The sequence below is a fragment of the Stegastes partitus genome, unplaced genomic scaffold (assembly GCF_000690725.1).
Source record: "Stegastes partitus isolate 25-593 unplaced genomic scaffold, Stegastes_partitus-1.0.2 Scaffold801, whole genome shotgun sequence".
Taxonomy (NCBI): Eukaryota; Metazoa; Chordata; class Actinopteri; family Pomacentridae; genus Stegastes; species Stegastes partitus.
The window spans coordinates 247,384-262,041 of record NW_007578532.1 but is presented as its reverse complement, the minus strand read 5'-3'; the positions used below and the strand labels follow the sequence as shown (position 1 = coordinate 262,041).

The window sequence follows — 14,658 nt, the reverse complement described above, 5'->3', positions numbered from 1 at the left end:
ATATACCTGACAGAAAAACAACTATTCTAAATTTAATTTTGAATGATGTTTTCTACATTTTCAATTCTTCTAATAAACTGACAGTTTCTCATCTTCTTCTTAACTCTGACAATATGCTTCACAACAGCTTCGACAGATCCCACGCAGGCATTATTGTGATCAGCCTAAAGCGTGTCTACTGACTGATTAGAATATTATACAGTGGAACTGGCAGGCACATGCACACAAAAGCACGGGCGAAATATGAGAACATAACCAGCAAATGCTATCTGCCACACAGAGTCACATATAATCCTACAGTTGTGTACACTCTGAAGTATCCAATTTCATTTTTTTCCACAAACTTCTGTGTATTTCTATGCTGCGTCATTAGCCATCTCTCCCCAGTCATTTTCCCATTGACATGCTCTGTGAAGCAGCGCCTGGCCACCTCACCGAGAGAGAGAGAGGAGTGTTACAGACATGGAGAGGACGGGGCAGAAATGGAGAAACACTCAGTAGGAGTGTGAGGGAGAGCAAATAAGAAATAAAGAGTAAACAGAGAGAAAGCAACTGTTAGAAAGAGGTGAAGGACTTCACGGCTGAGGTTGGTGTTATTTTATATTTCTTATTGCCAACAAATTCTATGAAACGCTCAAAACCTATAATGAGTTTCTCTCAGTACCTTTTCCAGACCCTGTGTGTGGCGTTCAGCCCCAATCACATTCAACGCTGGGGCATAAAGCCTTAACAACAGTTCACAAATATAGAGTTTCTTTTTTTTTTTTTTTTAAATGGCTTAATACTCAAACCATAGAAAATAGTACACTTGCACTTGTTGTGTATTTCAGCAGGACGGTGTGTGTGTGATTTACACAACAAATTACATGTATGCATGGAAGCAAAGGAACTTGTCCTCTAAAGTAGTAGCTTGACTCCTGCTTTCACTACTTTTAGCTATATGAAAGATAAATACATAATCCTACCTATTTTTCAGCCGATCAATTGTTTGCAGGGGAATAAAAAATCTATATGTTATGTGTAGATGAATAGAGAAGAAGAATAGAATGCCTTTATTGTCACTATACACATGTACAATGAGATTAAGAGCAGCTCCTTCAGTGCAACATAGAATAAAGTACAAAATAAAGAGCAAAAAAATAAAAAATAGAAGAGATTTAAATATAAAATAAGATAAGTTATATATACAGTATAAGTTATATGTACAGTATGAATGAACTAAAGTATGAACTTTAGTACTTTAGTATGAACTAAACAGGCCCCAGTGTTCTGAGTGCACTCTACCTGTGAGCCCTATTAGCCTACAAAAATCACAAATAAACATAAAAAGATTTTGCAGCATATTAACTCTCTGAAGAATCAAGTTTCAACTTTCCTGAACCAATCAGGTGTGACATTTGATTATGTTAACCGAATCCAAGCTTAAAATCTTAAGAATTCATCAAAATCTCATTTAAAAAATGACTGATTCCTTAGAAAACAATGAATACTACATTCCTTGTGCAAGTATAAAGCCTGAGTGGCCAACAGGAACATAACATAACAAAGATTCAGAGAGTTTCCGGCTGAACTGGGATGAACTGCAGGCTGTGTTTACATGGAGCAGACAGGAGACGTAGTGTGAAGTGAAGCAGTATGGAGTCAAATTAAAAATGCAAGTAGTGAAATAGCATGTAGAGCCATTATGCTTGAAATAATGTTGATTCCATTTTAATAAAAATAATTTAAAAAAGGCAACTTTTGTTTTTCTTTTCTTTCTTTCTTATTTTTTTTTTTTTATTTATGGCATTTTATTACGGTTCTATTGTTGTGAAAAATGTGCAAATATGTGACAGGAGCAAAAAAAACCCATAAACAAGAGGGTTATGTTAAATCACTTTACCCTGGATATTTCATACTGACATCACAACAGACTCGGAGTGTGCAGCCACTCATATTCATATGATTTCTGAAAATAGATTTATATCATCTCGTGACCACTGCACAAGAACCAGTAGAGCTCATGATGCAGACAAGGCAGCCCACTGTGATGATCGGCCATGTTGGCGAAGTCAACTTGCTGCTTGAACAAAATGCAGCTACACCACACCAACTTTCTTTAACATGGCATCATTAGTTGGGAGTAAACGTTTAGTACTAGTAGTTAACAGGATAAATTCCATGCTGTTGTTTTTTGTTTTTTTGGTGTCAAGATAAAATACTGTTTCTAAGCAGCCTTTGTTCTTCCAGGTACATTACAAAACAGCATAAATGTGACACTGAGAATGTGTTGACAGCTCTTCTTCTTCTCATTTTCACTTCAGGCAGACTGGGAGTGTGTGAAATTACCAACACGAAGCCAGAATGATGAGGAATATGCAAGCACGAGACCCCAGGCTACGCGGCTTCATTGTTTCTATATGCAATATTCTTGGCGTATCTGTGCGAGTGTGCGAGAAAGACGGAAGGCGAAATAAAATCTTTGAATTCATTGCTGCGAGCAGTAAAGCATATATTCAGTACAGTCAAACAGCTTCGTAATATTCTCTGCCGTGCACAAACTGCAGTCATCCACACACGCGGCTTCATCGCAACATCTACAACTCCAAAGGACACACAAACAAGCAAGCCTATACATTTTGAGTTATGTTTTCAGAGGCATTCGATTTCACTTCTGTCAAACATCACTGTATTTCCTCGCTGCGATTTTATTCGATATCATGCTCGGTGCATTTACACAGATTTAATGTACACGCGCTCACAAATGAACGGAGTCAGAACAAATCAGAAAGCACACGTGATGAGCTGTGAAAGAAACGGTGACACGAGACAAACAGAGGAAAGGACCAATAAGACCTTTTGCCTGTTTGCTAATGAGCTCATTCAAATAGTTGGACGGAACACGAAGCGGAGAAGTGCTTTTTTCACGCTGAAGCTGTGGGGTCGGCCATGTAATCAAAGGAAAATGAGAGGAAACAATGTGGAAGGAGGCAACACTGAGGCCGTGGTCAACGCGTGCCAGCCAGTAGGTGTATTAAATAGCGGCCCCGTGGCTAACAATCACTCACAAAGGGACAGAAGCAGGTGGGTAACAGATTTGTGACCGGGCTAATAGCTGTGTCATGGCAGAGCGGGAAGTCATGCATAATGGCTCCTCACAGTGGAAGAGAGATCCTCATTAACACCTTAATTGCTTCACAACAATGAGTTATTTTTCCTGTTGCTCCACATCAACCCTGAACTGTCAACTTTATAATATTTTACGTTCTTCCTCGTTATCTAGTAAGAGCAAAGAAAAAAAAAAAATGGATATATGCGCGGTCTTCAACCTTATTTTGCCCTCTACTGACTCGGATCTCCCCGACGTTGGACAACCACGCAAAATCTAAATCACCAGCACCGGTGCTGACACGCTGAAAGGGCAGCAACACCTCTCACACAGTGCAAACACAGCGTTCGCTACTCAGTAGACATGTCCCCCATCAAATACGCACTCAGCATTCAATCACTCTGCGCGTTCAGCCAAAGTACCGCGATCCCGAACAGAGGAGGAAGATGACGAGGAGGAGGAGGAGGAGGAGGAGGGATCACGAGGCGAGTTATGGAGAAGTTTTATCGTTCATCACAAGAGAGGCACAGTGTTGCCTTGAACATGGACAGAGACTAAAGACGCTATGATCTGCCCGCAAAAAAAAAAAAAACACTCCCAGGGACGGAGGATCCATCAGTTCAGCTGTCCCTGACACTCTGCGAAGGAAATCATGGACTTATATGACGAAGTGGGTCGACGAAGTGAGGATTTAACACCATACAGTAGATTGTGGCGCCGGTAAATAAAGCACACGGCTAATTAGGGCTGAAGTGTGAAGTTCTGGGTTTGTTCAGTGTTAAGGAAATTTAAATGATGACCATTCTAAAGCTACAAAAAAATCAATTTAATCTTATTTTCTGCTCATACTGCCTGAAGAAAGACAGAAAACTAGCTGACATACACATTAATTTACTGTTATTGACATTTTTGACGTTACATACAGCTGTTTAGAAGAATTACTAGTGATAAAATCTAACAATTAAGGTGACTCGGAACGGATGGAAGTCGGCAAAATTGAATGATATGATGAGCACAAGAGTAGCAACTGTGTTTTCCAGCGGTCTGATGGTGCCGCCTTAAATTGCACTGAAAATGATTGGACAGCTTTGTAGTTTAAATCTGTATAAGGTCGCCTGATAGAACATAACCTGGCCTGTTTTGAAGGAAGCAAATTCATCTTTTCATTGTGCCCTGAAAGTTAAAATAAGAGAATTGAACATAATTAGTTATCACACATGAAGAAAAATGTAAATTTTGCTTTAAATACATGAAGATTAATCAGTACGTGCAAAAAGCGCATTGGCACATAACTGCTCTAATGCACTGTGTGAGTTTTTTGGCCACAGTTATGACTTCTCATCTGCTCTACTTGTTAGATTTAGCTCCTTAAAACATCTTGGTCTTGCAAGTTGAAGGGATGCAGTTTTGACACAGTTTAGAAGTGCCAATACAAGCACTGTATCACTTCACAAGGACACTTTGACGAAGATGGCAGCCAAATTTAAATCTCGTAGTTTGATATTCTGACTATGACTATATTATATTTGCTTATTTGCTTTTCTGAAGAAGAGATGCCAATTATTCTATAAATACTGAAAATAGATTCATGTTGACTCGTGGACTTCACAGGTTTTGGTGATTGGATCTTTTGGTTTTTTTAACCGTTGAATCAGATTTTTTTTGGTGAAGTAAGAAACAATAACGCAACAAACAACCGCTAATAAATCACAAACAATGCTTGGGGTGATTACTTATACTATAAGGACTGTAGTTGAACTGAACTGGAACCAAACTACCTCGCAATCTTGTCACTGCAGGACATGGTGAGCAGGCGCTCTCCTTGAAGCACACCGTCCCATGTCTGGATGGTGTTGCTGGACCTCACAGGGATGGTGCCCTCCCCCGACTCTATTTTGGTCCTCAGCTGGCCCCGTGCTTTCCGGTTGGGATGTCTGTCTCCTTGGTCTGCATCGTCAAAGAAAAAAAAAAGAGAGAGACAGACATCAAATCACAAACCTTCAGAGCAAACCGCCGACGAGCTTCCTAGACAAACGTGTTCTGTTCAATGTTTTATACCCATCAGAAGCCAGACATTTACAAAAATCTATCTTCAACAGGAGAGAGCCGAAGCTGTGTCTGAGAAGCTGTTAAGTCACACAACAGTCATTTTTGTATCTATAAAATGCAGCGCTTTGCACTTTGAGATTGCCAGCATAAAACTAATGGACTTTTTTCTGGGGAATACAGAGTGAACATATTTGCACACTGAGAATTTTGGACACTCAAATAAAATTGTGGAGGGTAAATATATTGCACAATGCAAGAAAACAGAAGCGATTTTGGGCACAGTCAGTGATTCCAACGGCAAGGGAAGAAAAAAAAAAAATGGCTTCCACACAGCATGACCTATTATTTATTATTATGCTATCAAAGTTTTCTGTTGTTCCACCAGCAGGCGCCATCTATTCAGTGACTAATTGAATGTGGCTGTTTTCTATTCAGTCTGCCATGTGCAACGGAAAGCACTCTGACAAGAGTAAGAGAGAGGTTAATCAGACAGACAGTGTGGGTGGGCTGGGTGGGAGAAAGACTGATAGAGGCAGACAGAGAATGACAAAAAGCTCTAATTACTAGCGCCTTGTTTAAATGTGTCTGTAATGCGTATTTGGACACTGGAGTAAAATTCTAATTAAATGAAACGAAGCATAAGAGGAAAACCTACTAATTTAATTAAATAAAATAAACTGTTGTGGAAACTGAATTCTGAGCAAAGACGAGACCAAATTAAAAACATGGCAGCTGAGCTGAGGGGGGAGAGACGAGAGGCTGGTATGAAGCGTACCTTCCACTCCGGCCTCGTGTGGGGAGAAAATCCTGGCGTCTCCGCAGGGCGAGGTGCTGATGTACAAGTGGAACTGAACGTTGTCCTTTAACCTGTAGCCTCCCTTGTCACACTGCACAAATATTGACTTCTGGAAGTCCTCCTTGCTGCTGCTATGACAACAGACCAACGGCAAATTACACAAAAGTGTTGATTAACCTAGATTTACATTATTTTTAACTATAGCTTATTTAAACGGACATAAAGTTAATACAATTAGAACAGAAAGCAGCTGCAGCAACGTATAATTATCAATTCAAGCAGCTTCCCAAAACAATGAACAAAACAATAAAGAAGAAAACTAATCTTACACCGTCCACTGACCTGAGGAAGAACTCCAGCTGAGTGTAGAGGTATCTGATGAGCGAGCGTCGGGCGATTATCTCAGCGTGGCAGTCATTGAGTGCCAGGCCGCGGTCGCTCATGTACTCACCGTTGATGCATTTGGTTCCCGTGGAGACACAAATGACCTGTGCTTCCTTCACATCTGTCCCTGTTGGAGGTCGAAAGGGAACAAAGACAAACGAACGCACGCTTTTAAAGCACATACTGTACATGCGGTCTAAATTATGCTTTTATGGCCCGGAGAGGCTGCGATAATTGTCTTCTGGTTGGAAAGATGTTAATTTACCAATCACATGATCAGCACTGAGGAAAGATAAGTCATTTCTGGGGACTCCTGGTGGAGTGTTAGGTTCCTATAGTCTACATAATATATACATTTATGTGTAGAAACACAAATTGCTGTGGTTAAACATGACTATATGGTGGTTGGCCGTGATGAAGGAATTATTCATATCATTCATACTTACTTGGATCCAGGAGCTACGGAGCAACAAGACTATTTTTTTGGAGTTGTGCCACCGAGGCGCCCTCTTTTTGGCCAGTTTTCAGTGTCTAACTGTGTTTGTCTGCCATTTAGTGCAGAACGGGTACTGTACACTAAATAAACGGCTCCCTCCTGTGTCTGACAGTGGCGTGATGAATGCAGCGAGAGTGAATCAAAACAGCAAAGGTGCAGGCCAGGCACCGAAACAATGAGCTGACACTCACAATAAGGCTCCGTATAGACGAGGGGAGCTACTGATTTGTGTGATAACCGACTGCAGGTTTATCACTATGAATGACCTCCTATACAAAATCACATTGTTTTCATATTGTCATTTAATGTATTATACAAATATTAATTATAGCTTCTTTAAGTAAAACTAGCAATATCACACTGTACAAAAATAACTGTAAATATCCTGCATCAAAAAAAAAAGGAAGTACAAAAGTAATAACGGCAAAATGCATTTAAAGTTTCAAAAGTACTAAACGCAGAATAATGACAACTGTTAGCATTTTGCTCTTATATGTAACTTGCACCTATATGTAATTAGATTATTTCATTACTTCATGCATATATTCGTAGATTTGTGTTCTTTCATGCAAAAAAAATCCTAAATTTGTGCCCTTAGTATCCTCGTGTTCTTCCATTTTTCTTATTTATATTGCATATATAGCACAGCGTACCTCGCCTCTTTAATTTATATTTGTGTTTTCTTGCTTTTCTTACCGTCACTTTGCTGCTGTGATGTTGCACATTTCCCCTTGTGGGACTAATGAAGGATTTTCTACTCATTTCTATTCTATTTATACTGATGCATTAAAGTGCAAAACACATTTTTTACTGTCTGGCTGGTCAAGGTAATGCAAAAATATTGTCTATTTTATATACTATGTGATATGCAGTTCTATCTATCTATCTATCTATCTATCTATCTATCTATCTATCTATCTATCTATCTATCTATCTATCTATCTATCTATCTATCTATCTATCTATCTAAGCCTGAATTTTCCTTTGCGGGATGATCAAAAACCAACTGTAGTCAGCGTCGTATTTCGTAAGCATAAAAGCACCAACCATCTCTTCCTCCAATTCTACCTGTTGTCATGACGACCCCTGCTAGGACTTTTCGTCTTGCATGGGGGGAGGTGAAGTTGTCTGTCAGCTCACTAAACTTATCCACCACCAAGCGAGAGACGGCGTCAGCCAGAACCTGGAATCACACACACACACACACACACACACACACACACAACAGGGAGACACACACACACGCAGCCACACAAACACGAGCTTGTGTCAGATATGTCAGCTTACAAAGCATGTCTGATGTTATCCTCCCCAAGAGCACTATGTACCTGTCACAGTCCTCGCATTCAGCTTCAAACGAGAGTCAGAGCGTCGAAACAGCAACAAGTGAAACTGGGTTGACCCCCTGAGGTATACCTAACCATCTTTCAAGCAACGCTGTTTGAGTTTGGCGTGACAGTTATAATTTACCGTCTCCCCTCTGACAGTGAATCACAAGCAAAAAAAAAAACAACAAACAAACAAGTAAGCAACAGATGCGAACAAAGCGCTCGTTGACAGTCCACAAGGTTTAGAACTCCGGTTTGGATTCTGAGGAGGAGGAGGTTGGAGGGGGGAACTAAAGTGAACTTCACACATCTTTTGTTCTTGGACAGCCGGCTCCCCTAGCTGGCTCCTTATCCATTGCTAATGTGATGGAAAATGACGACAACCAGGAGGAGAGATGACGGCTGGATGATCACAAATTAAAGAGATTAGTCCAATATTACTTCCCTGCTACTTCAGAGTCACCCACTCATGGCCGGATCATTTGACTTTGGAGCGCCAAGGTCATCCGTGATTTTTATTCTCTGGGGGTGCGAAACTACACATCACTTACTTTTTGCTCTTACATATGGTCGAAACCGTTCAGTGATGAGCAAAAGCGTCCTTTTCATTTAACTACTTTACTACTATTACTGTGCTATACCATTTTGTTCGTTCCCTACATATTTTTGAAAGGAAAAAAATATAGATTTTAAGAAAACTGAAGCTCTAAAATAAAAATCTGAAGTTTTTTTTTTGGTGACAGCAGTGGACCCATTCTGCCCCATTATTGCCTTGCCAGATGGAAACCGGCTGCAGAAATTAAATATCAAGTGACACAGAATTAATAGAGCAATTAGAGGGGGTGCTATCATTAAAATGGGGTGCTTGTTGAATAAATCAGCTGACAAGTGGAGAGAGTGAGTAAAGAGAGAAGAAAAGGCTTTGGGGAGGGACTGTTGACAGTGTGTCGAGCTGATTAGCTTTGCCGGCTGCGTTATCTCTCTTCACACGCTGGCAGTCACCTCTAAAGGCACCACCTTCCCTTAGTGGCTGCTAACCTGATGCGAACGAGATTCTAATGATAACCTAGTACAACAGCAGAGTTTGACAGCTTGCAGTCAACTTCTTTGCAACCCAATAAACAAGTCTAGAGGAATGCTCCTTTGTCGTAGCTTAGCTCATTGATAGTTATTACTTCTGGAAGCATTATTCATTACAGAGAGGGCCACGATTCATCTGAAAAGCCTTACCGAGAAGAAAAGTGTACGCAACACATTCAGCAAGTAAGATCTGGATCTGGATTATCTGCATGACAATGATGATTAGAATCCAACGCAAAGTGTCTTTAACTTTAAAAACCTTGTAGCTCCATAAAGCCCATCTCAGTCTTTGTGAGTGCTGCCATTCTTGACTCTTTCTAAATTCTAATACTGTTTCAGGGCTATTCGGTTCATCCAATAGCAGCTTTAATGAAGGCAGAATATGCCACTGCACTCTTTCCAAAGCAATCTAAGGAGATTCAGAAGATGATCTGGGACTTGCATACCTTTCGGTTGCTTCCATTCCAACATTGTAGTGTTTACAGTTTCTTGAAAAATTGACAGCTTTCAAATTCAACTGCATCTACACACTCATCAAATCATAAATAGATTGGTGCTTTGTGTATCCTTAAGTTCTTACTTCTTAAGTACTTAGCTGCCTTTCAAAATACCCATCGGTGTACCTAAAACTTTTATGGACTGTGATGCAAAGTACGATTATGTAGATTTCTGCTTTTAGAAGTAAAGTTGTTTCAACAAGTTCAGTATTTCTCTGTTGTTTTTTTATTTATCACAAGATTTCTTTTTATCATTGCAAAGAGAATTGTATTACGTGTAATGCATTCAGAAAATCCTGATGCATCCTCAACCCCACAAGCGTTAGAATTTTCTCTAGCCGAGTACAAATTACAGAAATGTCTTACCTGGGGTAGGTGAAGCTGCAATCCCTCTCTTGGAATGGGTTGCCGGGATGGCGTCTGGTCTAGCTGCATGTTGAACAGAGCAGACAGGGCGGCTTGTGCTGCCCGGGCTTTAGCTAGCTTCTTGTTGCGCCCTGAGCCTTCAAACGTCTGTGCATCCACCGTTACTGACATCACAAAATTCTTGGCATGACTCTCACCGCTCTCTGAGACAAAGTCATATTTGAGGCCTGGCCTGAGCTCATTGAGGATCATGACTGGGTTTTTGCCACTGGAGGGCGAGCTGAATGCAGATGGAGGGGGCAATGGGGCCTGGACAAGGTTGCTGCCAGGAGGTGTGGGCAGTGGGTACTCCCCTAGTGAATTTAGGGAGCTGCTACCATTGGAGCCGAGATAGAAGGATTCTTCAGGTGCGGCTGGTGTCTCAAAGCCATTGAAGAGCATGTCTGGAAAGTCAGCTTGGTCAGATGTAAAGTCTGTGTTCACTGTCAGTGTTCGGCCCATGGCCAGGTGTGCCTCAGATGCATTGGGGAACTGGACAAAGGAACGCAGTGCTTTCTCAGCTGCATTCAGTTTAGCTTTCTTCTTGGTTGGGCCCATGCCCTCAAACATCTGTCCATTGACCTCCACAGTCATGACAAAAACCGGTGCATGGACTGGTCCTGTCTGAGACAGCAGTTTGTACTGTAGACCTGGTTTGATTTCATTCAGCTGCATCAGAGCGTTCTTGGGCAGGACCGGCCCCGGTGTTTTCTTGCGTTTCTTGGCTCGGAACTTGGAATGTGTGTGGCCATTGTTTCCCTCTTCTAAGGGACGCTTTCGACTGCCCAGGCCGCTTCCATTGGGGAGCTGCTCAGCCACTCCCACCCCGTCTTTGCAGGACACGTTGTCCAGGTTTCGGTTTTCCTTAACGTCGGTGCTGCTTGAACCTGCGGTGCCCAGAAAGAGTAACTTACAACGCCTTCGTTGCAGGATCTTGTAAATGCAAAATTTATAGATTCCTTTATCACTCTTTGGAACTGAACCAATGATTTGTGTTCCTTTATCAAAGCAAGAGACAGTGGCTTTTTATTATTTTTGAACATATTAACCTACAGTCTGTTGACATCACTATAAATTGCAGAACATCAACACAAGTGTCGTCATTTAAGAGACGGTAGATCACCAGAAGGATTATTTGCCAATATTCTAAGCATTGTTGAGGATTTTTTGGGGTCAAGTAGTATTTAATTTTGAAATTAAACTCAATATATCTTCAAAATTAAATGTGTAGCTACAAAATCTTGTTATTCTGAAAGTCAGGGCAAAGTGGGAGAGTGTCTTTTTCAGTAAAACACCTAGTGTACACTTTACAGGTTGCACAGTGTTGTGGGTCTCAAACATAAATGCACACAGATATGAGCACACGAATCAACACTCAACATAGACACACGCACACACACACGCACACACACACACGCACACACACACGCACCCACACACCCACACACCCACACACACACACAAACAGAACTGTTCCTTTTCCACTCTATTAATTTTTAATGGCTCGAAAGCCTATAGAGAACATATTGAATGTTCAGCTTTAAACCGCAGGTTCTGAAATATACTGTACTGGGGAACACATATCACTGAATCCAGTTAACAAAGTGGATGGAATATTGGCAAAAATTTTCATTTATAACATCCTTCAGCAAAGGCTTGATAGGTTACTCCTTGCGGTACTCAGGAGAAAGAGAGGCCGCAGTGTGCATGAGTGGGATTGTAGGTTGGGTTGAGGGAGTGCAGGGGAGTAGTGCAGGGGGAGGAGCTGAGGACCAGGCAAAAAGGAGAGTACATCAAAGAGGCAGAAGGAGAAGACTCCACCTACTGCAGGATCCTACAGGCTTGACTGGTGACACGGTGGGAGGCTAAAAATGTTGTTTTACTCCTTTTACATCAAGTTAAAAAAACACAACACAACAAAAACTGTTGTATTTAAAATGAGGACAATCGGAATATTAAAAAAAAGACTGTTTCTAATGAGGTGCCATTCATAAGACCCTGCGCCTCTGAGATCCCCCCACGGAGCTTGTCAGAGAACACAGTGTTTTAGGTTGCAAAACGTACTGACATGCCGTCACCGTCTGCACACTGCAACTGACATGTCTCAAGGCAAGAAAAAAAAAGCATTTATTTCTAAGATCACAAACACAAACTGCACATCCTTCAGTTTATGAGCTCAATACATGCAATTTTTTATATATATATGTATTTTTTTTGGTGTGTTCATGCATTCTGCAAATTGATATTTGTATTTCGCAAATAAACTTAAGAGCAGCCAAAAAGAGCTGCCACCTATTGGAATGGTGAAATCTGTGGGTCTGACAGGGGTACTGTCGTAGTCAATCACCTTTAACCACCACTGATGCTGTAGTGGTGGAAATCAGTAAGAGTTAAATAAGGACTTTGACTGTCGTTATAAATATATACTTTTAGAATACACAGTATGTAGTGCTGTGGCTTGGCTTGAGCTGTCCCCTGAAATTGTTGCAGAACATAATTAAATACACATGTTTTGCTTGCGATCAGCATGTCTCCGAAAATAGGTTGATTTGTGGGGTATAGTAAGCAAGAGGCCAATTTTTAAAAAAAACAAAAACAAAACACATATTGAAAACTCTAGCATGCTGCACAAATACAGTGAATAAAATGGCACACAGAAAAAATCTGGAGCTCCCTTTCTCCGTTCCAAAATGAATTATTCAACACATAAGAGTGTACATTTTCTCTAAAGGGTTGAAATTAATACTATATATTTTACAGCACGATGAATTTGCAGGATGGATATCCAGTAGAAGTCAAGAGCCCAGGACCAGATCAGAGGAACAAAAGCCAAAGAGCAACAGCCATGCACTGAAAAATGGCACACATGCAGTTGTGGTCATCATCATGCCCAATTTTGTGTAATCAGCATCCATTATTTACACAAAGAGAGAGAAAAAAAAAAGAATCCCGACGCTTGGATCTTTCTCAGCTAAAATCCCCCTATGGGGGCTGCATGAACCAAATACTGCAGGAAAAAAAAAAGTCTTTTATCACAACTTCATTTTAAGTGGGACTTGTTTGCTGGGGTTTTGATTTGGGATGATATCTGCGATTAAAGAATTTCAAGTGCTGCTAAGGTTGTCACATAAAAGTTAAAAGTTCTTTCATGTTTTCCTCTGGTGTTCCCTTAGTATTAAAGGAACGGGCTTGTGTGAGCTTGGACTGCGTTTTATCTTCAAATATATCTTTTGACTGCCAGTAAAAATGTGAGAAAGAGGCTTCAGAAGCTTTTGGAAGACAACAAAGCCTATTTTGCAATGGCTTATTTGATTTAACACATGAAACATACTTTTCTACAGAGCAAAGACACCAAGTATGGCACTATAATAAGAAGTGCTCGTTTGTATCGCAGGTTAGGGCACCGCCAGAATGACAGCCACCTTTGAATGTGGGTTCAAAATTGTCGGAGGTGTGAGGAAGCACATTCTGTCATGTCTTTCCGTGCCTCCTCAGCTCCAGTTACTGAGTTCAAACCAAAATGTCTAATTAAATTTCAATAAGCTGGAGCGGAGAGGATTTTTTTTTTTTTTTTTTGAAGAGAGAAATCGAGGTGGAGGCAATCTGAAATATGACCTGAAGCATCCCAGATGGAATGATTATTTCTTCTCTAGAAAGTTTCGGCAACATCAGCACCGTGCATTTTTGTGTGCACGCAATGTTGTGTGTCTTGGTTCGGGTGAGGACAAATCATAGCGCCATCCTTCTCGTAGGCTTTGACAGATGGAGCCTTTAAATGTGAATGTAATTTAAGACACAATAAGTAAACGCTACCTTGTTTTTCCAGATATAGTTGTGTTAGATTTGAATCTTTTTGGCCTTATTTTTATTAAACGTGGGCTAAGCAGTATGCGAATACTTGCATAATATAAGCGAGCAAAGTGTGTTCACACTGATTACACAGCAGAGAAAAGACAGAAGGACAAACAGAGGAAGACATGCGCGCAGACAGAAAGGAGGGAAACATACAGTAAGTACAGGCAGACATTTAAATGTAGAGACCAGGTCTTCGCAGACAGGAAGACGGACAGACAGGCGGACAAATGAGGAAAAATCAGAGTGGACTCACTCATGTTCTCTTCCTCATCCACATCCATGGCGACGGGTTTGTTCTGACCTGAGAGCAACCTCGCGCCCACTGCACCTGCAGGTTGGGAGGACAGAAAGGTGGACCTCGTAAGCACAGACAGTGATACACATGCTCATAAACACATTCAAAGTGCTTGAGTAGCCACAGCGATGGTACATTTCTTGCTTGATGCACACACACACACACACAAAGAAACATTGCAGTGTGTAAGTAGCCCCTGAGGTAGGCATATAAATATTCAGAGACTGAGAGATATCAAGGTGAGAGAGGAGGCCAGGGCTGACAGGCCTTAATAGCAGGAGCAGTCTATTGTGACTTTAATATCCCTCCGATTAGACCTCATTTCCCACTGCCTGCTGAGAGATATACAGCGAGTGACATGGCCAAGTCACTCCACTGTCACACA

General features: G+C 41.0%; 1 protein-coding gene across 3 annotated transcripts in view; it reads right to left on the bottom strand.

Moving 5' to 3' along the window:
• Positions 1-14,658, bottom strand: part of adarb1b (adenosine deaminase RNA specific B1b) — a 142,255-nt gene that overhangs the window by 9,820 nt on the left and 117,777 nt on the right. For 2 of the 3 annotated variants that reach the window (XM_008292315.1, XM_008292314.1), the window contains 6 exons: positions 14,232-14,306; positions 10,085-11,010; positions 7,882-7,996; positions 6,276-6,444; positions 5,913-6,064; positions 4,867-5,035 (listed from right to left, as the gene is read on the bottom strand). In XM_008292315.1, the coding sequence (XP_008290537.1) occupies positions 4,867-5,035; positions 5,913-6,064; positions 6,276-6,444; positions 7,882-7,996; positions 10,085-11,010; positions 14,232-14,259 (1,559 nt within the window). In that variant the 5' untranslated portion in view covers positions 14,260-14,306. The remainder of the gene's footprint in view (positions 1-4,866; positions 5,036-5,912; positions 6,065-6,275; positions 6,445-7,881; positions 7,997-10,084; positions 11,011-14,231; positions 14,307-14,658) is intronic. The other variant, XM_008292316.1, reaches the window with a different exon arrangement.